Source organism: Myotis daubentonii, chromosome 7, assembly GCF_963259705.1.
Source record: "Myotis daubentonii chromosome 7, mMyoDau2.1, whole genome shotgun sequence".
In the NCBI taxonomy this organism is placed as follows: Eukaryota; Metazoa; Chordata; class Mammalia; order Chiroptera; family Vespertilionidae; genus Myotis; species Myotis daubentonii.
In genome coordinates this window covers 36963602-36988974 of record NC_081846.1, presented here as the reverse complement: position 1 = coordinate 36988974, position 25373 = coordinate 36963602, and the positions used below count along the sequence as shown (strand labels likewise).

Sequence of the window (25373 nt, the reverse complement as noted above, 5' to 3'; positions counted from 1 at the left end):
GTTCAATCCATGGTTGGGGTGCGCACAGGAGGCAACAGATTGATGTTTCTCTCTCACATCCATCTCTCTCTCTCTCTCTCTCTCCCAAAATCAATAAAACATCCTTGGATGAAGATAAAAAAATAAAAGTCCCGTAACAGCATAGACCTGACCCCATAGAGGGAGAGCACCAAGGCGGGGCCCGCTATGCCTGCTGGTGTGGTCACAGAAAGAGGCCGGGTCTGCCCCTGGTCTGCCTCTGGCTGGCTCTGCCACCTAGGCCAACTCACTCTCTGCCCAGGACTCAGTTTCCCCAATCTGTAAAATAAGGGTTAGGACCACCTCAAATACAGCTCTGCAGGGACAGCCCTGATAAGCTCTGTGGGAACCCAGTGCCCCTGAGGCCACCTGCCCACAGGGACCTGAAACCTCCCCTCCCCAGCAGCCCTTTCAGCCTCCCCCTTCCCCTCCAGGCCCTGGGGTGTGGGGTCCCCACCTGGAGCCGCCTCTTCTCCTGTCCTGCTGTCCGCACACTCGCCAGGTACTCCCCCTCCAGCCTCTGAAGCACCTCCTTCTGCAGGGCCCTGGTGGCCTGGGCACTGCCCGCCTCCCTCTCTGCCTGGCGCCAGCCTGTGGGGCAAGCAGGGTGGCTTGACTGGTTCCCAAGGTCTAGGGACTCCCATACGGGGGATCGCCCCTCCCATCTCAGAGGCTGGGAAACTGAGGCCCGGGGAGTTTTAGTGACTGGCATCTAGATGGTGGGGGCTGAGAGGCTCCCCTCTGACAACCTTGCTCCTCCCTCAAAGCTCAAGGCCTGGACCCCAGGCCCCTCCCCAGCCCCACCCTTCTCTCAGGCCTTTCCTTCTAGACATTCAGGCCCTGGGCCTGGCTCCCTGGGTGACCCACTAATGGGGTGAGGGACAGAAATGCAGTGGGGTGACCAGCAGGGCAGGGGCCTCTCTGAGGGCAGAGGCCCAATGGGGGGATGGGCCTTGTGACTGGGAGGAAGGCTCCAACTTTGGGCACAGCCAGTGCAGAAGCCCAGGTGGGAAGAGAATGCCATGGAGGGAGGAGGCCTCTCACAGTCTCAGGAAGTCTGTCCCCCAGTGCAGGGGGGTGCTGGTTTGGTGTTACCCCATGGCCCAAGCCTGAGCTGTTCCCAGGACTGCACACTGGAGGCCAGGAGTGGGTGTTCTGGGGGACCCCCAGGAGCAGGTGGGGAAGGGAGGTCACCTTCCTCCGCCTGGGCCAGCGCTGTCTTCAGCTGCCGCACGTGGCTTTGGGCTCGGGCACGCTCCCTCTCCACCTCTCTCAGCCAGCTGCTCAGGTGGCGAACCTGGGCGCGCCAGTTGTCCTGGGAGAAGGTCAAAGGTCAGCAGGCAGGGCTGCGGGGAGTGGGGAGCTAGAGGTTTTGGGGGTCTGGTGGGCATTATAGAGGCACTCAGGACAGGCCCTGGGGAGGGCTTGGAGGCGCTGTGCCTGCATGTCTAGGTTTGGGGTATGCACGTAGAGTGGGGGAATAGGTCATGCCATGACTATCAGTCTTTCCCATAGCTCCTCCCACCTGGCAGGTTAGGAGGGGCATCCCTGGGGTGGCAAGATGGGGAGCCCATGTGAGTAGCTGCTGGGAGCTTGGTCCCGTGTGAGAGGTCACGGGGGACACTCTGCAGGTGATGTGGCCAGCCCCTGCGATGGTTCTTCAGGAGACAGGCATGGGGATGGTGATGCCCCTGCCCTGGACCCAGGTGGACAGCACACAGAGAGTGGCCCCTCCTGTCTCTCGGAGCCTTCAGGGCAGGTCCTCTCTGCCCCTTTTTACCCGCTCCTGCTGGGCATCCCGCAGCTTCTGCATGAAGTCCCTCAGGGCGTCCTGCACAGAGGCCACGTCCATGTCTGGGCACTGCTGTCCTGGTGCGGGTGAAGGCCATCGAAGTGGTGAGCGGGACCTGGCAGGGGGGCTGGCACTGTGCCGCCCAGAGCGACTCTGAGAACCGTCCAAACCTATAGGACAGTGGGGTCTGAGGGGACGGGCTCAGTGGCACATGGATGCCCTGTCTCCCTTTCTCTCTGTTGTCCCCACCCACAGGGAGCCGGGGATGGGGCACAGGGTCCGGGCCCTTATGGTGCAGAGTGTGAGGCCCAGGGAGGGGTGGGGGTGGCCCAGGTAGGTGGTGGAGCTGGGAGAGGAGCCCCCTGAAGCCACCAAAGACACTGACCTTTGGTGGGGGAGCCGGGCCGTTTAGGGGAGGCAGAGGGGCTCTGTGCTCGGAGCCCCAGCTCGCAGCAGAGTGTGGACCAGAGCCGGCTCAGCTGGCCCTGTGCATCCCGCCTGGCACCCTCTGCCCGGGCCAGGTCCTGCTCCAGGCTATGGACGCGGTGGCAGGCCCTGTCCAGGCGCGCCTGGAGGCTGTCAGTCACACTGCTGGCCTGCTGCAGCTTCATGGTGGCCCTGTGCAGCTCAGCCCGGAGGCTCTGTTCAGCCCTGCGGCTCTCACAGAGGCGCTCCTTCACTTCCGCCAGCTTCTGCTGCAGCCTCAGGACCTGTGGCAGGGCCGTGGGGGCTCAGATGGAGGTTGGATACTAAGGGACCTCTGAAGACTGGCCCTGGGCCTTTCGCTCCAGCCCCTCTTTGGCATATCACAGCTGGAGGGACCAAGGACCTGCCTCACAGCCCATGTTTGGCAGGGGAGACACCTGAGCCCGGGTCGGGAAGGGCACCCCAGGACCACGGAGTACATTCGGGCAGGCAGCAGAGAGCCCCCCGCAGCCGCATGAAAACCTGGGCCAGACAGGGCCGTGGCCCAGGCTGCACCCCCTGCGGCCAGCCCCCTGCTTGTCTGCCTGCTCAGGGCCTGTGGTAGCAAAGGCTGTGTCAGCATCACCTGAGACCAGGGCTGGGGAACCTCAGGGTGCCAGACGCCCCACCACAGACTTCCAAATGGATAAGACCACGGAAAAATAGAATGTCGTCCACGCCGCACAGTGCACGGAGGCTGGGGGCAGGGAGGCGCTGGGTGGCTTCCCCAGACTCCCCTGGCAGCCCCTCTCCGCACTGTCCTTGCTGGGCCACCTTCCCCTTTCTTCTTTGGGCAGTCCAGCCCCGGTGAGAGGGGCCCTCCCTGACCCCGCTGTCCTGCTGCTGCTGTCCATCGCCCCACTCCCAATTAGGCCACTTGTTTGCTGCTGCAGATCCTGGTCATGGCCTGTGTCCCCAGTCCTCCATTCTCACAAGGTGAGTGAATAGGGCAATAAACAGGGACACCCCCCGCCCTCCCTGCTCGGAATGCTTACAGGCTGTGGGGAGGCAGCCAGGCCCCAGCTCCAGGCTATGTAGCCCCTGCCAGACTGTAACCCCCGGGGTAGGAGGCCTGGCGCCAGTGCAGGTGGGCCTCATCTCATCTCCCTCCCTGGGTGGCCGCAGTATAACGACCCCATTCACAGATGGAGGTGAGGGGCTGTGAGGTGACACAGGGGTCACATGGGCCATGGGAAGTAAACCATGTTTCTGGGTATGGTGGGTACTTGAGAATAGCCACTCTGCACATGACTTTGGGTCTGAACCCGGGAGCCCCACACAGGCCGAGGCCCGGGGAGACCTTCTCAGGCTGTGTGTGGGGGGTCCGAGGCCACCTGGCCGTGGCAGCACAGCCCGGCAGCAAACAGAACCTGCGGGGCGGTGCCTGGGACTGAACAGAGGGTCTTTCAAGCTGGTGTGGGGCTGTGTGAGCTGGTCGGGGGAGCTCACGGCAGAGTGAATGTGGTAGGGTGTGGGGACATGTGTGCAGGCGTTTGGGGAGAGCTCATGGGAGAGTGTGTGCCTGTGTGTGCAGGTGTTGGGGCGTGGGACACGTGTGCAGGCCTGGGTGGAGGTGTGAGCTCAGAGACCCGAAGCTCTTGAGAGCTGGTCTTTTCTGGGTCCCCCTGCCTGTCCGCAGGCTCAGAACTCTCTTTGCCTGGGGGAGACTCTGTCCTTGACTAAAATGTGATGAAACGAGGGTGAGAGCAAGGCCTGGGCGACCCCGGACCTCTGCCTCCCCTTCTGGGCCCCTTAGCCCTCTACCTCCTTCTGGGCGTCTTCCCGGGCAGCGTCCACCTCAGCCGCCTGCCTCTGCAGCTCCAGGGCCTCTCGCCAGCTCTGCTGCTGCCGCTGCGAGTCCTGTGCACACTGGGCCTGCAGCTGGCGCACCTCTTGGCTTTTCCTCTGGTTCTCAGTCTCCAGCGTCTTCACCTGGGGGATGGGGACGGAACTGATGGGGGCCCACGTCCCCAGCCTCCTGCACCCCTGCCTCTGCTCACGTGTCCTGGGAAAAAGCCTCCCTCCCGGGCATCTCCCCACACTCCAGGACGCTCAGGCCAAGTCCAGCTCTGGACAGGGGTCTGTGCAGTACCCTCAGACCTTCACCCTCAGCCACTCCACAGACACCTGGCACCTCCACCCTGGGCCAGGACCCTGTGGAGCGCAGAGCTCAGAGCTCAACATCAGCCCTGGTGGCCCAGCTTACCACCAGCATCAGCCACTGGACATGTGAGAGGAGCTGCCTCCAGGAGACCCAGTCCCTGCTGTCAAGCCTCTGCTGTGGAGGCTTCCCCGAGGGTGCCTGTGCTGTGGGGCAGAGCCAAGCTCCCGTCTGTGCCCTCAGGCTGGATTTCTGACCCTCAGGGCTCATGAGCCTCAGAAGGTTGTTTTAGGCCATTAGGTTTGAGGTTTGCCATCTGAGTCCCATAGGGCAGACCCACCCAGGAACCCTGTGAGTCTGAGCAGGGCCCTTCTGCTGGTGGCTCCAAAGGCACAAGGCACCTGGGTGCCCTGGTGGGGGGGGGGGCAAGGTGGGGGAAGAGGGAGGGCGGCGTGTGTGAGGCTCCAGAGAGCTTGGTCACCTGACTGCGGAGCTCCTGGAGCTCCCGGCAGGTGTCTAACTGGGCCTGCTCTGCCTCCTGCAGGCTGGCCCTCAGCTTGCCAGCCTCCTTCTGGGCTGCGGCTCGGGCCTCCTCCAGGACCAGCACCTTTTGCTCCTTTTCTTCCTTGGACCGCTGAAAACTGAGCAGAGCGTCATTGGCTGGGGCTGGGGGAGCCACCTGGGGGCTCTGGCGTCTCCCATGGTTACTGTTCAGGCTACCCTGCAGGCTGTTCACCTCACTCTATTGAGACATGCCTAAGGCGTCCCAAAGCCCAGCCTCCTTGGGGCTGCCTGTCACCTTTGGGCAGTGGGTTTGAGTGCCCAGCTGTCCTGGCCCCTCTCTATGTCTCCAGCTCCTCTCACCACTACTCCCCTCCCTCCAGCCCCGGCCATTTCCCACTGGCCACTGGGGCCCGTCTTTCCTGCCGGAGGGGAACTCCCTGAGGGCAGGGACGGGTCTGTGTATCCAGGTCTCCCCCTCATGGCCAACAGTCATCATTCTGGATGGGTAGTCGGCACCCTGGATCTGCCGGGTATATCCCCCACCATCATCTGGCCCAGCTTAGTAGGAAACCCCTTTCCTACCACGGCCAGGGGTGGGGGCGGGGGCAGGGAGCTTTGGGGCGAGGGGGACTCCCACAGCCAGTCCATGGTGGAGCCATACCTGGCCTTCTCCTCCTCTGCCTTGTGCACTGCGGCCCGCAGCTCGGCGTTGGAACGCTGCAGCATGTCCTTCTCGAGGGCCTCGTCCCCCAGTGCACGGTGGGCATCCGCGACCTCCCTGCGCAGCCCCTCGACACTGTCCTCACTGCCCTGCAGCTCCCTGCGAAGCACAGCCAGCCCTTCCTGGGCCTCCCCGAGCTGTGCCCACAGCTGCTCGGCCTGGAGGAGGAGCGTGCAGTTCTAGGGGCCATGGGCCAGCCCGGGTAGGGGGTCAGGAGCTATGGGTCCAGCAGGCAGAGCTGCTGCTCTAGGGACAGCCACAGGCAGCACACAGCCTGGGGCTCTGGTCTGCAGTGCTAGTGTCCTGCTGGCCTCCTCTCCCAAATGCTTGCAGAAGCAGACAGCCTGGTTCTGCCAACCCGTGGTTGCAGGGTGACTCCCCAGGGCCAGTCCCAGAGCCCAGGCAGGTGACACCCTGACTTCTCCTAGTTCTGGTCCTGTCCTGTGCTCCCTCCCTGGACCCCAGGGTTGATGGATACTCCATGCATGGGACACGGCTCTGCCCACCCATCAGCACTGTCCCCATCCAGATCCAGTACCCACTGCCCGATGGCCCTTGCCACCTGTCGGGCTCTGGTGTCCACTCCTCTCCTTCAGTAATGGCGTGGCACCCAGGGTCACTGTCTGCCCCGGCATGGGCAGCAGTGTCAATGCCGAGGCTCCTGACCCCTGTGGCTCCGGTCCCCTATTGGAACCGGAGGCAGTGGGAGGCGGGTCTCTGGTGTCCTTGGAATCCTCCGATGGCACCAGGGCCACTGGGCCAGGCTGTCCAGCTGTTCGGGCAGGGAGTTCTCGCTGTGCTCTGCATGGAGTGCTCCAGTGTGAGCCTCCTAAACTCGAGGTGGGCAGTCGAGGCCCATGGTAGGAGACTCCCACGTCCAGTCCGCACCTCAGGGAGCTGACCCAGGGAGGGGTAGAGGCTGCAGGTGGGACACCCACCACCTGGAACCAGGACCTGTGTTCTCTCCTGCACCAGGCCCTACACCAGGGGCTTCTAGGCAGAGCCTGCTGACACCAAAGTGTGGGTGGGGGTCAGGGGCCCTGCTCACCTTGGGGCACAAAGGCCCTGGGCTCAGCCCTGCTAGGAGGGTCTGGGGGAGAGTGTAGGCCTGGGGAAGGGCCAGCCCAGCCTTCAATGCCCAGGCTGTGGGGTGGGGGTTCTGCCAGGGCACCTGGTCTTTTGCCTCCTGAGCTGGCTGTGGCCCTAACCAGGACACTGCAGAAAGCTCTGTTCCAATTCGCATGTCCCCCAGGAGGAGATAGAGGAAGCTAGTGGGGACATGCCAGGGAGGGGAAGCCGCAGGAACTCTGGGCCATGTCAAGAAGCCCGTTTGCCAAGAGCAAACTCCACTTTGCTGGCTGCTTCTATGGGACACTGTCCAGGCCCCGGCCGGCCTGGCTCCTGCACCGGCCTGCTGTTATTGTTGTTCTGTTTTTGGGAAGGGCCTGAGCCCCCCCTTCGCTCCCCTCCCACCCCCCACATGTGGGAGCCACAAGTTGTGTAGAGCATTTTCCGCTGAGCTCAGCAGAAATCCACCCAGAAGGTCAAGGACCAGCAAAAGGGCCTATCCATCACAAAAGAAGCTGTTTTCATTTCCCAGGACAAGGAGATGAAAACAAGCAAAACAAATGCAGGGCCCCTCCCCCGCACCTCCACCCACCTCCCTCTGTCTCCCGAGAACAACCATCCCTTTTACAGGAATTTTACAGCCAAATCGCTTAATGTGATTATAATAATTATTTCTTTACTAAAAATTGTATAAACAGCCTCTTTTGAAATCTCCTGCAGGGAGGTGGTCGAGAGCTCTGCAAAGAGGAGGGAGGGGAGTTGAGGGCCCTGGCCTGCGTGTGGCATGTTCATTTGTGCACACATGGCAACACACATGTGTGATTGGTGTGCACGTGTGTGTGCACGCAGCATGGTGACCGTGTGGTTGTGCAACTGCATACATGTATGTATGTGTGAGCACACATGACATTATGTATGAGCATGCAAATATGTATGGAAGTGCATGTGCTCCTGTTGGATACACTAGTGTGTGTACTTCATGGTGTTCACATGTGTTTACATGTGCATTGTGCCCACACATGAGTGCATGTGTGCGCATGCATGTATGCAATGTCACTTTTTGTGTACACGTGTGTGCATGCAGGTATGGGGTGTGCATGTGTGTGAGCCATGCAGTGGGTTCATGTGTGTGCATGTACACACACATGTGTGGACTCAGTCAGGGCTGCCAGAGGCCTGGATGTGCCTTCAGTTTAAGGACTGTGAAAATGTTATGGTTTCCATGGCGACCCTGGCCAGCCTGGCGCCTGTGAGGGCGCTTCCATGCTCCTCTTTCCCCTTCACCCCCCAGGCTCCCTGTCCGTCCCCCCACTCCCTTTCTGGAGGCCCCTCTCCAAGAACCTGAACTTGTACATCTCCCAGCTCCTCCCACTGCTGCCCCCAGTTTTAAAACCTCATTTTGTTTCCCCGTGTGGTCGCTGACCGGCCTGACTTTGAAATCTGTTGAAAGGAGACCTTTCTCTTTGGGGGCCAAAGTAAACAGCCTGTCATGTTAAATCACGCTCTCTTCCTCCGTCCACCCAGCCTGCCCTGGTGCTGGGGGAGGGCGAGCCCCTCCTCCCCGTGCCGAGCCTCCAGGCTAGTGCATGAGCACGGTCAGCGCGCCTGCCAGCCTTGGCACGCTGCCCAGGGAGCACGAGCGCTAGAGCCGCTCGTCCCCGCCTGCCGGCCCTACCTGGGCGCCAGCTTACCCTCCCCCAGCCCCAATCCCGTGTCCTCCTGCCCTCCCCTCTCCCAGGCGCCCGAGTGCTGTCAAACCTACCTCAGGAACACCTCCCCAATCTGCCTGCCTGCCGAGCTCCACCCGGCCTCGCTGGGGCCTTTCCTGCTCACCCTGCCCAAGACTGTCCCCACCCAGGACACCATCACAGGGCTCCCGGGGCCATGTCAGGCCCAGGCAGGGCCACCCTGCACCTCTGCTGCCTCTCTGCTCCAGGAGACCCCAGGGTGGCCTCACCCCACCCAGGCTCAGCTCCGTGGGGTCCATGCCTCATGCTGCTCACCAGAGATCTTCCCACAGCGTGTTGGATGGATGGGCCCCTAGGCTAATGGCCCAATTCCCTCTCCCCACCCCTCAGAACACACCTGCCTTCTCTCCCCTCTCCTGGTACTCCCCTCTCTCACCCCTCCTGGCACCTCCCTCTCTCCCCTTGGGACACCCCCTCACCTCTCTGCCCGCATTGCTCCGCTCTGCCGCCATCTTCCGGAGACTGTGGTTCAAAGCCGAGGTCTCTCTCTGATGGGCCGAGATGGCCTCCTCAAACTGGGCCTGCAGGGCCTTCAGCTCCGCCGCTGTGGCTCTGATTGTGGCCTGGGGGAGCAGCAAGCCACTGAGGCATCAAGGGGCTGCCCATGGCGGTGTGGGCCACACGGGCAGCCACACAAAGTCCTGGGACCAGATGGACAGCTCTCTCCGGCAGCACAAGGCAGGTGGGGACCAGAGCAGGGACTGGGGCTCCATGGGACGGTTCTTGTCCTGGCTACAGCCAGTGCCACCAATGCCAGGTCCAGAGTGGACACAGTGGTGAAGGGTGGGGGCAGAGGCCCCAAGGGGCATTCCTAAGGGAAGGGGCTGACCCATTCCTTGTCCCCTGGGCCTTTCCTCTGAGATCCCCAGGCTGCCAGGGCAGTGCTCTCCAGCGCCGACCTCTTTGCTGCCTAAATCATTGCTATTAGGCCCACTTTGCTGAACAGTGAGTAGCCAGGAATGGCCACTTGGCAAACGAAAAGAGGCCCTGCCCTCAGGTGACACTGGACTTGGGCTCCTGCAGCCAGGCGGGGGCTGGCATTTGCACCAGGAGCTGAGCCTCTGCCCTCTTGGGTTTGTGGGGCACAGGAGAAGCACCCCTCAGCCTGTGGCCCTTGGCCTGGGGTGTCCCAGGGAAGGTGCCTCCAGGGTCCCACCATCAGTGTAGGGCAAGAAGGCTGGACCCCCCAGCAGACATGGCAGTGACTGGGGGAGAGGAGAGCAGCCCTATCCCTGAGTGCAGGTGACCACAGGAACCCCTCCATCAGCCGGAACTTTCAAACAGGCAGGTGGGATTAGGTGACACTCCCAGTCCTCCCAGGGCCGTTCCTACAGGGACCACAGGCCACGCTCAGGCGGCCAGACATCCGTTCAGGACTCAGCCCGGCCAAATGTGCTTTCCTTTGGCCACAGCACCCAAGATGCTCCTCCCTGGCACTAACTGATGGGCACTGGGAGGAGGCACCTCCTTGTCCAAGAGCAAGGATGTCACCTGCTCACCTGTGCCCCAGGCCCACCCAGCCCAGCCTCTGTACTGGGACCCAGGGTAGTTTGAGGGTTTCCTTAGCAGGCTTCCTTCTCCCAGGAGGCACAGGAGCCCCTTCGGCTGCCCTGAACCCGTCTCTGGGACACACACTCCATGCCCCACGCCCCCGCTCAGGCCACTGGTGGGCTGGGCTCTATCAGCTCGTGCCTCCTGCTCTTTTTTGTTATTGTTGTTAATCCTCACCTGAGGATATCTTTTTCCATTGCTAAAAAGAGGGAATAGAAGGGAGGGGAGAGAGGGAGAGAGAGAAAAAGAGAAAGGGAGAGAGGGAGAGAGGGAGGGAGAGAGAGAGAGAGAGAGAGAGAGAGAGAGAGAGAGAGAGAGAGAGAGAGAGAGATAGGCCAATTGGTTATCTCTTGCACGCATCCCTACTGGGCTCTGTGAACTGGGGGAAAAACCTGCAACCCAGGTACGTGCCCTTGACCGGGAATCGAACCAGCGACTCTCCAATCTGTGGGCCAACACTCTACCACTGAGCCAAACCGGCCAGGGCTCGTGCCTTCTGCTCTTGGTGAGGGAGCCTCCTCTGTCTCCATGAGCCCCTCCACCCTCGTAGGGCCTGCAACTGGTGTTCCTTGGCTGGCCTTTCTCTCTCCCTCCCCTCTCAGTGGGTTTTCATTTTCATTTTCCAAGCTAAGGTGGCAAAAGAACCCTTAATGAGCTCCCTGAAGAACCCGCTGGCTGGCAGGCCATCTTAGGGGACACTCAGCCAGAGTGAGGGAGGCCCCCCTGAGAGCTGGGGGAGTTCCCAGGGTCTGGGAGGGGGCTTTCTTAGTTTCCTGCTGCCTGAGAGGGGTTCAAGGAGCATCTGCAGGGGGGTGGGGGGATGGGCAGGAAGGAGGACACAATTCCAGGGCCCCCCACTCCCCTCTTGGCTGTGCACATGGAAGGGCCATCTGCTAGGGGGTGAGACAGAGCCTGACAGGGATCCAGGGAGCGAGGATCTTGGGCAAGGCTCCCCTGAGTGCTGGTGCCTCGGTGCCGGGAGTTCCTCCCCAGCTCTGCTCAGAGTGACTGGGATCTGGGCGCCCGGCAGGCAGGAGGGGACAGAGACACCCTGGCAACCAACTTCTAAGTGCAGCCCCTTGTCCACCGCACAGCCCCCTGCCCCCTGTCCATAGGTCACAGTGAACTTCATGGCCTCCCAGCCAGGCCTTCCCGCCCCTGCAGCTCAGGAAGGAAGGCTTGGCAGAGCAGTCCACACTCGTCCACACACTCATTCACGGACTCCTGAGTCATTCACTCAAGGCCAGGGAGCATATGACTGTGCCCTTGGGACGAGGACATGCCAGGGACCAGGGTGAACAGGGATCACCGAGGTTAAAAGTGAAAGAGCAGCACTGGACAGGAAAGGTGACCGGGGCTGGAGGGACAAAGGCAGAGCAGAGGGGACAGAGCTGGCCCCGTGAGGCTGTGTGGGTGCGGCTAGAGGTGGGGCTGTGTCCCCCTCTGTCCTGGAGGGTACCTGCAGCCTGTGTCGGCTCAGGGCCAGCCCCCAGGACAGCTGTCTGACCCCAACTGCAGGCAGTGCAGTCCTCCTGTGAGTGGGCTGTTGCCTCCGCATTGCCCACTTCACAAATGTCTGAGGCCACCCTGCCAGCAATGGCAGTGGGTGCCCAGTCCCATTTGTGGGGTGAGGACACAGGGCCCCATAATTGCTGCCCCTCCCCTCTCCAGAGTCCTAATTGCTGCTGCCTGGCCTGCCCTAGACATGGGTCCTGAAGAGGAGTCAGGGGCCCAGGCGACCCCAGCTGCAGCCTGCAGCAGTCTCCATGCATTTGTGGGCCTCTGTTCCCTGGTCGAGGGCAGGCAGCTGCCTCCTGGGGTCTCTCCCGGCCCACGGTGGCTGCCTCACTTCAGGCTCTATGGGATTTTCCGTGCGTGTCCTTCCTCTGGTTTGGTTTCTTCTTTGAAAGGGGTCCCTCCAGCGAGTCAGATTTCCTGCAGTTATGTTCAAGTGTCCAGACAGGCAAGGCTGCGGGCCAGTGGATTGGGGGCATAGGCCTGGGTTCTGCCCACTCTGATGCTGGCTCATGTGGAGTCCCTGGTGCCTTCTGTGGGGGCAGGGACTACCTTCCTCAGCCTTTCCTTCCCATCAAGACAATGTTCCCTCCCAGCAAGAAGCCTAGAGATACCCAAGAGAAACTGAGGCTCAGAGGGGGTTGGGGGGGAGTGTATACCTGGGACGAGGTGGGAAGGGGTGCATCTGGGGCTCTGCCAGCGCCTCCCGGGCACTGCAGGGGCCAGGCCAGTGCCTGGGTTCTGGCTGATGGGGGCACACAGGGCTCACCTCTGCTTGCTCCTGCTGGCCGTGGGCCTCCTGCTGCACCTGCTTCAGCTCCCGAGTGGCGCGGGAGAGCTCCTGCTGCAGCAGGCTCCTTTCTGCTTCTTTCAGAGACAGGGCCTGGCGTGACAGTGGGTTACTGGGTGCTGAAGCCCTTGATGGGACACAGCATGTTCCTGGTTCCACATCCCTGCTCTGGAGGGGGCAGTACCCCAGAGACAGCGACGTCTGGGGGGTGGGGGGGGGGGGGAGCCTGTTGTCCTATATGACATGGTCCAGCCTTCGTGCCTGCACTCAGGCAGTCCCTCCCACCCCACCAGGTGCACCACCTCTCCCCCCACCTCCCCGCCGTGCTCCTGTCTAATACCGGCTCCTTCCCAGCACAGCTCAGGGGCTTCACAGAACCCTTCTCCCTGGAGTCCCACAACCCTTCCAGTCACCACTTCCTACAGGGCAGAGTGGGGACCACTAATGATTCTGAACCTCTGAAAATGCTGTGTCACTAAGGGTGAGGGGTGCAGGTGAGCACCCCCCACAGGGCTGCAGAAGGTGGAAGGAATTTGTCAATGACCATCAAAGTCACAGGTGCATGGGTCTCTGGAGGCCCAGGCCCGCTGGGGCAGGTGGCCTGGAGACCTGCGTGTACATGTGTGGGATGACCTGCTCAGGGTCACTGATTATTGTTCATTATATCATTCATAACAGCAACAAACTGGAAATAAACCAGATGTCTGCCGATGGGGGTCCAACAAAACAATCATGATACAAGCATCTGAGGACCTCACGAGGCTATGAGGAGGATAAGCAAATCCTGAGCATACAATGTGGAAAGACTCCCAACATAGATTGATCCCTGAAAATGCGTGTACTTGTCGTGTTACAGAGGCGGGATAGCCATGTGTATTTCTATTTGCTCTTCTGTGCACAGCGATCTCTGGGAGGCTCTTCCATAATAAGATTTGGTCTGTTTTTTGTCCTGGGAGGAGCCTCTAAACCCTTGGAATTCCCCAAGAGAGGAGCGTCTTTGTTATTCCTGGGCCCTAGGACCACACCTGATTTACTCTAAGGGGTGACTCATGGCTGCCTGACATAGTTTGGGGAGGGGGTGGCCATGCCCCGCCAGTCATGGATTAGAACACTGGGACTGTGAGCCACTGAGATCTCCCAGCCTCGGGGACGGTGTGGGGACTGAGTTTCATCATGTGGCCAGTGATTCTGTCAATCACACCTATAGGAGGCCCCCAGTGAAAACCCTAGACCACCCTGATATGCCAGAGGGTGATGCGCCTGATTCCAGGGGAGAGACCTCATCCCACATGTCTGTTCATTGGAGTGGTCCTGATTTATGTCCTTTAAATAACTCTGTAATCATAAGTGTAGCACTTTCTTGAGTTCTCTAGATGATTCTGGAGAATCATTGCACCTCAGGGCTTCTGCACAGTCCTTTGCGCCATCCCCAGACATTCCCCAAATTCCCTTCCCTCCCTACCCAACCACCTCCTGCTCCTCCTTTACAGTCTCACCCTCCCTCCCCCAATGCCACCACAGCTACAAAGCCTTTTCTTCCTCCTCCTCAGGAAGCGGAGGGTGGAACAGCTATGAGCACAGACCCCAGTGTGCTGTGCAAGCTGGGGCAAGGTGGTCACCATGTGTGAACCTTACTTTTCTCACCAATAAAATGGGGCTAATAAGAGCATGTACCTCAGCATGTTGAGAGAAGCAAGTTAGAAATGCATGGAGTCTGACAATAAACCTTGGTGGCTACTGGAGCCCATCCCCTGTGGTTTGTAATTTGTGCCAACACCTGAGAGTTCTATCACTTTATGTGACAACACATGTGAATACGTTTACTTGTCCTTCCATTCACTGGACAGTGAATACTTCACAGTGTCACAGTAAAATGAGGAGCCTGGACTCAGAAGGTAACTTTTACATGTCCAGTGTCTGAATCTCAATAGCCGGGGGATGGAAGGATAGTCAGAAGGGTAGTTGGATACATGGATGGATGAATGGCTGGCTAATCAGATAGCTGGATGTATAGTCGGATGAATGGTGGATATGAATGGACAGCTGAGTGTGTGGACAGAGAGAAGGCTGTTTAAATGAAGAAATAGATGGATGGTCAGATGAGTGGATGGATAGTCATGTTGATGGAAGATTGGGTACATGAATAGCTGGATGGATGTTCAAGCAAATTGATGAATTGATGAACAGTGATGTGTGTGAATAGACAATTGAGTATGTGGGGAGATCGCCATGTATGTGGGTGGACAGCTGGGTGTGTGGATAGAAGAATGGAGTCAGGTGAATGAATGGTTAATGGACAAGAAGTTGAGGGACAGTTGAGTTGCATGGATGTATGGACAGATAGATACATGAGCAGATGGATGAATGGATGGATAGACAGATGAAAGGATGGATAGATGGATAAAGGGATGGGTGGATGGATGGATGGATGGATGGACAGATGGGTGGATGGGTGGATAGATGGTGCCGGGAGCCGGTCCATCCTTGCTGTTTCAAGGGACCTGGCATATATGGCATACTGTTCTTAATATGTTTGCTCACCTTCTTGGCACTATGTGTTTTAACCAAAGTCACCTCTCTGAGAAAGGTTGTTTCCCCAGGTAGGGATTTTCCCCTGAAGTTAGGGAGGGAATAAAAGCCCTTAACTAAGTGCCAGACAGGTGATTAATCACTTTAACTACGAACAATCATGCTTAAGCTACATAATCTTTACTCCCTGGAATGGAGATAAGAAACGCCCTAACCTTTGGAATAGAGATTGATACGATTGGAATCAACTGGTATAAATAAAGATGTAACAAGACAACAGGACACAGAACCTAGACACAGAACCTACACAGAACCTAGAGACAGAAGAACTTCGCTGGAGAGAACATGGCAAAAGATCCTGGACAGAAACTGGCAACAGAACCTAGAGACAGAACCTAGCGAGAGAACCTGGCTGAAGAACCTAGAGACAAAACCTGGCTACAGAACCTGGATAGAACATGGCAAGAGAACCTGACTAGAACCTGGTGACTGAACCTGGCTGGAGAACCTGGACAGAACCTGGCTGGAGAACCTAGCAAGAGAACATGGACACAGAACCTGGCTGGAGATCCTAACCAGAACTTCGCTGGAGATCCTGACCAGAACTTGGCTAGAGATCCTGGCTAGGCTGTTGATCAACTGAACGCTGTCTCCGTGTCCTTCCTTCTTCGCTGACTCTGTCCACACCTTTGGGGACCCCAGGACTTTCTGGGGTCGGACCCCAGCAAGATGGGTAGATGGATGGTGGATGGATGGATGGGTGGATAGGTGGGTGGGTGAATGTCTGTCCTCCAGGACTGCTGTGGAAGACCAGCACTACAGTAGCAGTGACCTGGAAAGGCTTCCCCTACACAGCCCCCTTGCTGGGCCAGAGGAGGTGTGGTGAGGTGGAAGTGAGCACACCCACTGCCTCACAGTCCCCCCAATTACCTGTTGCATCTCATGTTCTAGTTGGAGGAGGCTCTCATCCCGCTCATGCTTCAGGCTCTGAATTTCCTCCTTCAGAGCCACCCTCTTGGCTGTACTTTTTGCCACCAGCTCCTTCTCCTGTTCCAACCTGCATGCTGCCACCTTCTTCTCCTCCGTCAGAGACAGACTGAGGGTCTCCTGGGCCAAGACGAAGGGACAGGCTGTGAGGACCATACAGGTCAGGACATGTGAGACCAGCAGTGCCTGTGGTCTGAGTGAGACCTGGTTCATGGGACTCCAGGGCAAGACAGGTCCCCAGGGATTGTCGAGCTGGCTGCAAGCCCCTTGTCTCTCACACAGTGTCACTGAAGCAAGAGCTACAAAGGGGCTCTCTGGGCCTCCACCTCCACCTCCTCTATCTGACATGAACTAACGGTTCAAAGGCCTTTCCTGAGCCTCCACGGCACACCACGCACCAGTGACATGCACGAGGTGTGCAGGCATGTCAAACAAGGCCTGCAGGAGTCTTGGCCAGTGGGATGGCTCGGATGGGTGATGAAACGCCCTCCAGCTTCGGCCCTCAACCTGCAGCCAGGTCAGTCAATGCCCACAGCTGGCCCCTCCTTCGAAGGAGAGGACCTAGCCACACTGGCTCAGCCCCATGACCCTAGCTGCCCACCTTATCTATGAAGGGTCCTCTCTGGCCCCCACCTGAGTATGGCCTGGCACCTCTGCCTCCTGCCTGGTCTCCTAGGACCCCTCCCCTGAGGGTCTTCCATGATCTGGGACATGTAAATTCCCAGGAGTGGCAGCAACTGGTGGCCTAGGGAAGCAGACCTTCTCCCTCTGGAGCCGTGCGATGTCTTCACAGTGGGCCAGTGCCTGGCTCTCCAGGGCCAGCTGTGCTTCCCGCTCCTGCTGCGCCATCTGCCGCCGTAGCTGCCCAATGTCCCACTCCAGCTTCGTCTCCTGGACCTCCCAGGCGCCTTTCAGTTGCTCCAATTCCACTGCAAAGTGACAGATGTATCCAGGATTGGCCACAGGGCCCCATGCCATGGAACACCCTGTGGCCTGTGCAAGCCCCCTGTGGAGTGACAGCCACCTGCTCTGAGGACGCTACCCAAGCAGGCAGGGACAAAGTCCCACCACAGCGTGTATTCTGGCTATGGCCAGGCCTAGGGGCTGGGTGAGCCACACATGGTGAGGTGGGCTGAGCAGGGGTGGGAGCTCAGGGAATGGGGCAGGGGCTGCCACACTGACCCAGATCTAGACCCTGGGAAGCAGACTGGGCAGGCCACCCCTCACAGATGGACCCATTCAGCTCCAGGAGCTCCAGGCCCGAGTTGGTGCCCTTCCTGGGGGACCAGGCAGTGGGAGCAACACTTTGGGACTGAGCTCTATGGAAGGGGCCCTTCTGGGCCATGTGGGGAGAAGAGAGACAGGCGGGGCTGCTGGAGCACCTTGCAGGGCCTGCCGGGCCTGCCGGGCGCTCTGGGCCTCTCCCTCCAGATGTTCTTGCTGTGCCTGCAGCTGCTCTGCCAGCTGTTGAGCCTCAAAGAGGCTGCTCTCCAGCACATCCCGCTCGGCCCTGTGGAGAACCATCAAACAGCGGGCCAGTCACCAAGCGATCCCATCTGCCGCTGGCAGGACAGAGCTTGCCAAAGCCAGGCTGGTAAGTCAGAGAATAAACAGAGGACATTTCTTTCATCTTAAATCTGTAAAAACAAATTGATCCCGCACAAAAAACGTTTCAGGTGGATTAAAAGCTAAATGAAAAAAACACAAAAATACAAAAACAAACAAACAAACAACAACAACTAAAGCACTTAGAACTGTAAAGGTAGTAGAAAAAAATACAGAAGGGTATTTTATAATCTTCTTAAGAAAGACACAAACAACAGAAGATAAAAATAAAGAAGCTGATAGGTCTGAATATACTTAAAGATAGGGAGGGAGAGCTTTCATGCAGAAAATATTCCACAAACCAACTTAAAAGACAAGGCACAGACTTGAAGAAAAAAAATCTGCACTAAATATACACAGGGTCCATATCCATCATATACAAAAAGCTCCTACTAATCAATGACAGAAAATCAGCTGACTCTACAGAAAAATGAGAAAAATGACTGTTATTCACAAAAAAATCCACAGATGGTTAATAAACATATGAAACTTGCTAACCTTATTGGGCACGCAAGGAAATTAAAACCACAACCAGGCACTCGATTACCAAAAGACTGAAACAATGATAATACCCAGTGCTGGTTAGGGTGCCTGACCTCTAGCAGCAACCCCACCTTCGGGTGTTAGCACCTTAGAAACACACTGGACCAACAACGCTGCACAGGGTGCTCACTGTGGCTGGAGAGCCGCACTTGCCTTCAGAGCTGGCGGATGGCAGAGTGTTGCGGAAATGATGGCACATTGTCAGTCGTAAGGAGGATGAGGAAACTCTTTCACCTAAGGAGTTGCTCTGAGAAGCAGAGCCTCACACGTGTGGCTCCATTTTAGGAGAAGCTGCCTCGTACCTCTGCACCCATGCGAACGCTCAGAAGGACCTGGGATGAGCACAGCCCTGACAGCAGCCCCCATTTCTGGGGAGGTGGCTTGAACACAGCCAACCCATTAGCATCAACCAGCCAGTGAGCATGTTTTAAGTGTTGCTCTGCTCTGCTGTGCTGGGTGACGTACACATGGGAACCCCACAGACACTGAACACAAATCCCACATGAGCACACAAATGGCCAATGCGCAGCCCCACGATAGCCCATGAGCCAGGGCAGGCTGTGGGCCTTGGGCAGCCTTGCTAGGTTCCCCCTGCACACCACTACCACCACTACTGGGGGTTGGGCACTTTCACACCTTCCAGGGGCCCGATACCTGCACAGCTCAGAAATTTTGCTTCTCTGAGACCCTGGTTCCCCCTCCAGTCCCTACCTGGTCAGCACCCACATGTTCCCCACTCTCTCTACCTAGACTGCTTTCCCTACCCAGAACCTTCCTCCTCCCAGAGGCCCTCCAGGTCTCCTCTGCTGCTCAGAATCTGCACCTGGAGGCCGGAATCTAAGGGCATGTCTAGTCTTTCCCTCCACAGGAGCCCACAGGCAGCTCAGCCTCCTGAGGCCAGCCAGGGTGAGCGTGGGGTATGCAGGCAGGGAACCTAGTCCATCTCCCAGACTGAACAGCATGCTGGCACCCTGTGAACTGAGGGCATGTCCCCAGGGCCTGGGGTCCTCCCACATCCAGCTGACCATGGAGGTTTCACCAGGAGACCTGGAGCAGGACCGCTCACACTGAGCGGTCATCAATACGGTCTGGGAACTCATGAAAACTGAGGCGGCCAGAGAGTCCCACCCCAGCGAAATAAACACACACCGCTTGTGCCAAGCAGACATGGTTTCGGGACAAGTCCCGAGCAGCCCTGTCATCAGCAGCTCAGATGGGTCATCCTGAAATGCTGTTTGGTGGGTATGTGACTGTGCGGGGGTCCTGGGCCCAGGAGTCAGGCTTGAGTTGGTGCAGGATCCCCGGTTCCCGAAACCACTGACCAGGGCCCATGATCCAGCAGCACATGCTGGTGGGAGGAAAAGGGCCTCCAACCACACTGCCCTCTGAGCACTGTGGGCCTAGGAGGCAGTGGGCAGTGGGCAGGGTCCTGTGACCCTCTGCTTCTGACAACCCACCCCAGCCTTAGTCAAGTTTTATCAATTTCCACCAAGCTTTCATTTATCAATTTCCCAAAGCTTTCATTTTGAGGAGAGGATTGTCTGAGAAGATGTACAAGGACCCCCAGATTCTGGCATTCCAGGAGGAAATCTTTTCTAGAAAAGTACTCGGATATTCCTGAGAAGGGCCCAAAAGGTCCAGAGGCTATGGGACCAGGTCAGCTCACGAGGCACAGCCTGCAGGGCACCCCTGGTGTTGCCTAAAGTGCCCATTCCATGTCTTCTGGAAGTGGCCCCATGGTCACTGAGCTCTCTGTGGCCCCACTCTCTGCTTGGTGGTTCCCTGGGGCTGAACCTCCCCCCCACCCCCCACTCCAGGGATGAGCATATGACCCGGCCAGCCAATCTGAGCCCTGTGAGTCACTGAATTGGTTCAGGGACATGAAGTAGCTCAGGATGGTTAATGGCAGCAACTCTTGGGCCTTGTGGGGAGAAGGGCACTCTGTGTCTGCTAGAGGAGGAAGCCTGGAGGAGCCACTGACCATCTTGCCACCTCTCACCCTGAGCCCTTGAACCAGACCTCCTCAGGATTGAGCAGCACTGAGGGGGGAGAGGCAGGGTCCTGCGGGCACTGTGGGAGTACCTGGATCCAGCCTCGCCTGAAGCCATGTATACCTTAAACGTCTCAGATCCACGAGTAAGACATTCCATGTTGTCATTCTGCAACTTGCCACCTGGCCGGTGCAGCCACCTCTCACAGAAAGGCCACCCCAGGACTCTCACTGGGTCCACCTCACTCACAGTCTCTCCCATGTAAACATACCCTCCCTGGCCTACTAGGTGAATACCTGCCCCCTGCCACACTGCAGCCTCCCTGAGGCAAGGCCAGGCACACACACCCTGTCCATAGCCCCTGGGTACCTGAGATCAGCTGCCTCCTCAGCCGTGAGCCGGCCCTGCCTCTCCAGGGCCTCCTGCTTGGCCAGCAGCTGAGCTCGCTCCTCCAACAAAGCTTCCTTCTCCTGAAGGGCCGTCCGGAGAGTGTCCATCTGCGCCTCCTGGTCCCTCAGGCTCTGGGCCAGCTGCTCCTCCAGGGCCTGTTTCTTGCATGTGACCTAGAGGAGGGGGAAGGGGAGAGTCCAGCAGAGAAAGAGCGAGTGGGAGGGTGAGTGGGGCCTCTTCAGGGAAAAGCAGGACTTCAGAAGGAGTGGTGTCCTGCAGAATGGAATGAAGAAAAGGTAGAGGAGAGTGAATATGAGACACATGGGACCTCAGAGTGCTCACGGGCTAACACAGTAGAGGGGCCTCCACGCCTGTGACCATGATGGAGGAGTTACTGAACTGAGCATGCCCAGCTTCCAGTCTACATGGTAATCTTGGTTAGACCACAAGTGTCCAGGGGGCAGGAAAAACTGCACAGAAATGGCAGTAGAAGGTGACAGAGGACCAGGTTGCTACAGACTAACACTTCCACCAACAACATCACAAAAATCTAGATAAAATACATCATGGAATCTGAGAAAGGCCTGGGGAGCTGCCAGGCCAGCTGGGATGGGAGGATCTGAGATCTTGGAGAGAAGGGATTGAGCCCACCAGTAGCTATCTTGTCCCTCTTCAGAGAATGTGCTGATTTAAAAGTTTAGGCTGAGAAATTGGGAAGGCAAGGATAGCTTCTGGCAATATTATGATCTTAGAGGGCCAAAAACTTAAATTCAGAGCCTTTGAAGCAGAAGGATCCTGATAAACCCCCCAGGTTTCTAGTTGTATGCACAGAAGGGCTTCACCCTAGCAATAGAGGTGGATCAGAACAGACCATCCCTCAATCATGGATTATGGCGATCATCTACCCTCACTACCTACTAGAATCAAAAGTAAATCCCCTCTGGAAGAATAGCATCATCAAATTATTTCTATAGTTTTAAAATATGATAATTGACATTTGATCAACATTACCAGGAATATCAGAAGATAAGATCACATGGCAAAAGCCATGTGTAAGAACATCAAATAAATACAGATACCTCCCTGTCTCTTTAAACTTTAAAACAGCTGTGATTAAATGTTCAAGAATGTGAATGGCAAGATGTAGAATTTTACCATAGAACTAGAAACAAAATATAAGCAACATAATTTTAAAATACAATAAGCAAAATAAATAAATATAATGTTTCGATGACAGATTAGACAGAGGTCTAATAATCTGGAAGACAGACAAAAGAATGTATTCAGACTGAATCATGGAAAGAAAAAATGATGCAAAATACAGAAAAAAGTGTAACAGACATGCAGGGCAAGGCCTAACATATGTATAATTGAAGTTGCAGAGGGAGAGGAGAGAGAATATTTGAACAGATACTAGACAGAAATTTGGCAAATCTAATAAAATGCATCAAGCCACAGATTTAATATGAGCCATAACACCCTAAAGAGATAAAGACAATGAAAATGTCACATAGATACATCTTAGTTCTAAGTTTCCAAATACCAAAATAAAGGAAAATACCTTTAAAATCAGAGGGGCAAACCCCCTCCCCTGAGACATTACATTTAAACGAGCAACAATAAGTCTGACGTTTGACTTCCAAAGAGCAACAGTGAAAGTCAGAGGATGGTGGAATCTACATATATAAAACCTGCATATGCAAATAGACTGAACAGTGGAACAGCTGAACAACCAGTCGCTATGACGAGCACTGACCACCAGGGGGTGCGTGTGGAACATGGTGGGCGTTGGCCATGGCGGGATGGTGGAGCAGGTGAGTGGGACCCCGGTCACTGATTTGGGGCGAGCCTATGGTGGTTACTGAAAATTCTTTGCTCCCGCACATGTGATCCCGCCGGGTGCTCACACCTGCTGCTGGTGCCTAGCGCCGGTCCCAATCACTCACCCAATTGCTCAGCATCATCAGCGGGTGGGAGCTGTGGTTGCCAGCCCCAATCATGCCTGAGGGCTTCTCCACCTCCCCCTGCTCCTGAGGGGTGATCGGGGCAGCAGCCACCACTCGCACCCGCTGACAGCACCGGCCCTGCACTCTCACCCGCTGTTGCGAGGGGGCCAGCACCGTCAGAGTGTGGGAGCAGTGGCAGCAGAAGCAGGGCTGCCGGCAGACAGAGGACTGGAGGCCACGGTGGGAGGGGCCAGGTGAGGGTGTGGTGGATGGGCCAAGACCCACCCCTGTGCCCACCGCAGCCTTACGGCCCACAGTTCAAGTTCCCCTGGGCCCCTAGTGAAACTATAAAGATGCTGAAAGAAAATAATGGCTATCCTAATATTCTATACCCAGCAAAAATATTCTTCAAACATAAAGACCAGAAATTTCTGCTTCTGACAATGGTGAAGTAGATTGTTGGAGGCCAACCCTCCCACCTAGAATGGCTAGAAAAGCTGCACCCTATATCTCCAACATATCTGTGTGATGGCCAGAAAGATACCAAGGCAGCCATGGCCCAAAGGGGCCTGATTACTGAGAGACATGTATTCAAATTAGCCTGACATTCTACTCAGATTTCCCTTGGAATTATCTGCTAGCACATAAGTGGTGCAGAGCCCAGGGCCTGAGGAGCCAAGGACAAACACAACATGGGCAGGAGAGACAGCCACAGACTGAAGAGGAACTCTGAGTAGCCCTATACCTGTTAAAGAAACTGAATTTATTATCAAAACGTTTCTCACAAAGGAAACTGCAGATTCAAATAACTTCACTAGTGAATCCTACCAACATTTAGAAAAAAATAACACCAATTTTTAAAACACTTCCCAAGAAACAGAGGAGGAGGAAATACTTTCCAACTTACTTTATGAGGCCCTGATTCCAAATCTGACAAAAACATTATGAGAGGAGAAAATTACAGACCAACATTCCTCATGAATAAACATGCAAAAGTCTTTCACAAGATATTATGAAATTTAATTGAAAGATATATAAAATATCTGTTAACTTATGACCAAGTAGGGTTTATCTCAGGTAGACAAGGTTGGTTTAACATTAAAAAATTAACCAATATAATTCATCACATTAACAGAGTGAGAATAATGACATGATCATCTTAATAGATACAGAAAAAAATGTTAACAGAATGCAAAGGCTCCGGATTTAAGCAAAAGGGAACATTGTCAATCTGATAAGAGACATTTATAAAATGCCTACAGATAATATCATACTTGAGGGTGAAATATTGAATTTTTTCCTAGTATTGTCATTGGTGGAAGGAAGGCCACTTACCACTTCTTATTGGCTTTGTTCTGTTGGCCTTTAGTCAGTGCACAGAGAGAAGAAGAAATACAAGCACCGAGGTCATAAAAAAAGTGAAGTCTGTTATTCCCAGATAACATGAAAATGTGCTCAACATCTCCTGTTATCAAGAGATGTAAACTAAACCACAATGATATATAACTCCACACACATGGGAGAGCTAAAAAGTAAAAATGGATGATACCAAGTGTTGACAAGGCCAAGGAGCAAATGGAAGTCTCCCCGCTGTTGGCGGTAGAGTAAAATGACAGGCCCACTTTGGAAAACTGCTTGGCAGTTTCTTACAAAGTTCAGCACACACCTATCCAATGACTCCACAACTTCACTCCTACATATTTACTCAAGAGAAATGAGAATATATACACAAGTGTTCATACCAGGCTTGTCCATTATCGGCCCAAACCCAAATGCCCCGCCACAGGTGAATAGGTATGGAAATGTCGTTTATTTGTACAATGGAATATTACTGCGTAGTGAAAAGGAACACACCCTTGATTCACCTGACATTACGGATGGCTCTCAAAGCCCTGTTGACATAGAGAAGCTGGGCACAAAAGCACCTGTACTGTGACTCCATTTACAAAAAGCTCTAAAACAGGCGACACCAGTCTTGGTGGTACGTGGCAGAGCAGAGGCTGCCCGGGGCGGGGTGCCTGGAGGAGCATGAGGAAATGGGCTGGGCTGGTGGAGCAGACCTACATCTTGGTCCCAGTGGTGGCTACACAGGTGCATGGAGCTGTCAAACCTCACTGAACTGTACACTGGCATATTGGATATAACCGTGTAATTAAATACAGAGGAAGCCAATGACTGAAAAAGGGACACGACAGAGTCTCAGAAGCCAAAAGAGGCTGCGCTGAGTCCCAAAGGTAGGTGACAGGGGCCATGGAGTCTGAATGCCACAGGGGGCCCAGAAAATAGCAAAGTTGCTTCAGTGTAACTACCCCCTGAGTGTGGCCTCCTCCTCAGCACAAGATTTATGTCAATAGAGAATAGAAGACCTGGGAATCAGTGACCGAGTGAATAAGTGAGTCCAGCCGCGGACAAAAGGCAACAACATACAGGAAAAAGCAGGGAAGCCTTTGAGCCCTGAGTGTGTGGAATCACTGGGCCTCTGACCCCTAATGAGGGGCAGAACTCAGCCCCCGGGATTGGTGGCAGGTATGATGTAAAGGTTCTTTGCATACCCACCCCCTGTCCTCTCCCTGCCTTTGAATGCAGCCATGTCAGTCAGCACTGCAGTCAGAAAGCGCCGGTGCTGACAGCCTGAGCCAGTGCGATGTGGTGAGGTGACCTGTGACCCGTCCACACCACAGAAAGGGTGGCCCTGCAGGGTGGGGCCAGAGCCAGGAGCACCTGCAGACCTCTCACCTGGCCCGCCTGCTCCTGCAATTGGGCTCTCTCACGCTGGAGCCGGTCTGCCTGCCCCTCCAGCTGCTCCAGCTGCTGCTCTGCCAATGCCAACCGCTCCCTGGCGTCTGCCCGCTCCTGTCTCAGCACTTGCTCCTGCTCCCGCAGCCGGTCCCCCTCCTGTTGCAGCTGCCAGGGGGGGGGGGGGGAGTCAGCATCCAGGCCATGCCCCACACACCTGTGCCTCCATGGGCTGACCATCTCTCCCTGGACTGCCTTGGTGTGTGTGGCCTTCCCTCCACAGGCCCACTGTCCAGGCCCACTGTCCCTATGTGGGCCTCTTCTCCACACACCTGTGCTCAGTCCAGGAATGGAAGAGGTGGGGGGAGATGGG

At 56.3% G+C, this 25373-nt stretch overlaps 1 protein-coding gene across 1 annotated transcript in view; it reads right to left on the bottom strand.

Annotated features, from left to right (window-relative positions):
- The window catches only part of CROCC2 (ciliary rootlet coiled-coil, rootletin family member 2), a 57333-nt gene that overhangs the window by 11950 nt on the left and 20010 nt on the right, over nt 1-25373 (bottom strand). Inside the window, 14 exon segments of the mRNA XM_059704873.1 lie at nt 476-609; nt 1213-1333; nt 1799-1980; nt 2196-2520; nt 4040-4207; nt 4858-5017; nt 5542-5759; nt 8837-8980; nt 12253-12366; nt 15733-15909; nt 16549-16718; nt 17172-17299; nt 20298-20491; nt 25001-25168. Of these exon segments, the coding sequence (XP_059560856.1) occupies nt 476-609; nt 1213-1333; nt 1799-1980; nt 2196-2520; nt 4040-4207; nt 4858-5017; nt 5542-5759; nt 8837-8980; nt 12253-12366; nt 15733-15909; nt 16549-16718; nt 17172-17299; nt 20298-20491; nt 25001-25168 (2403 nt within the window).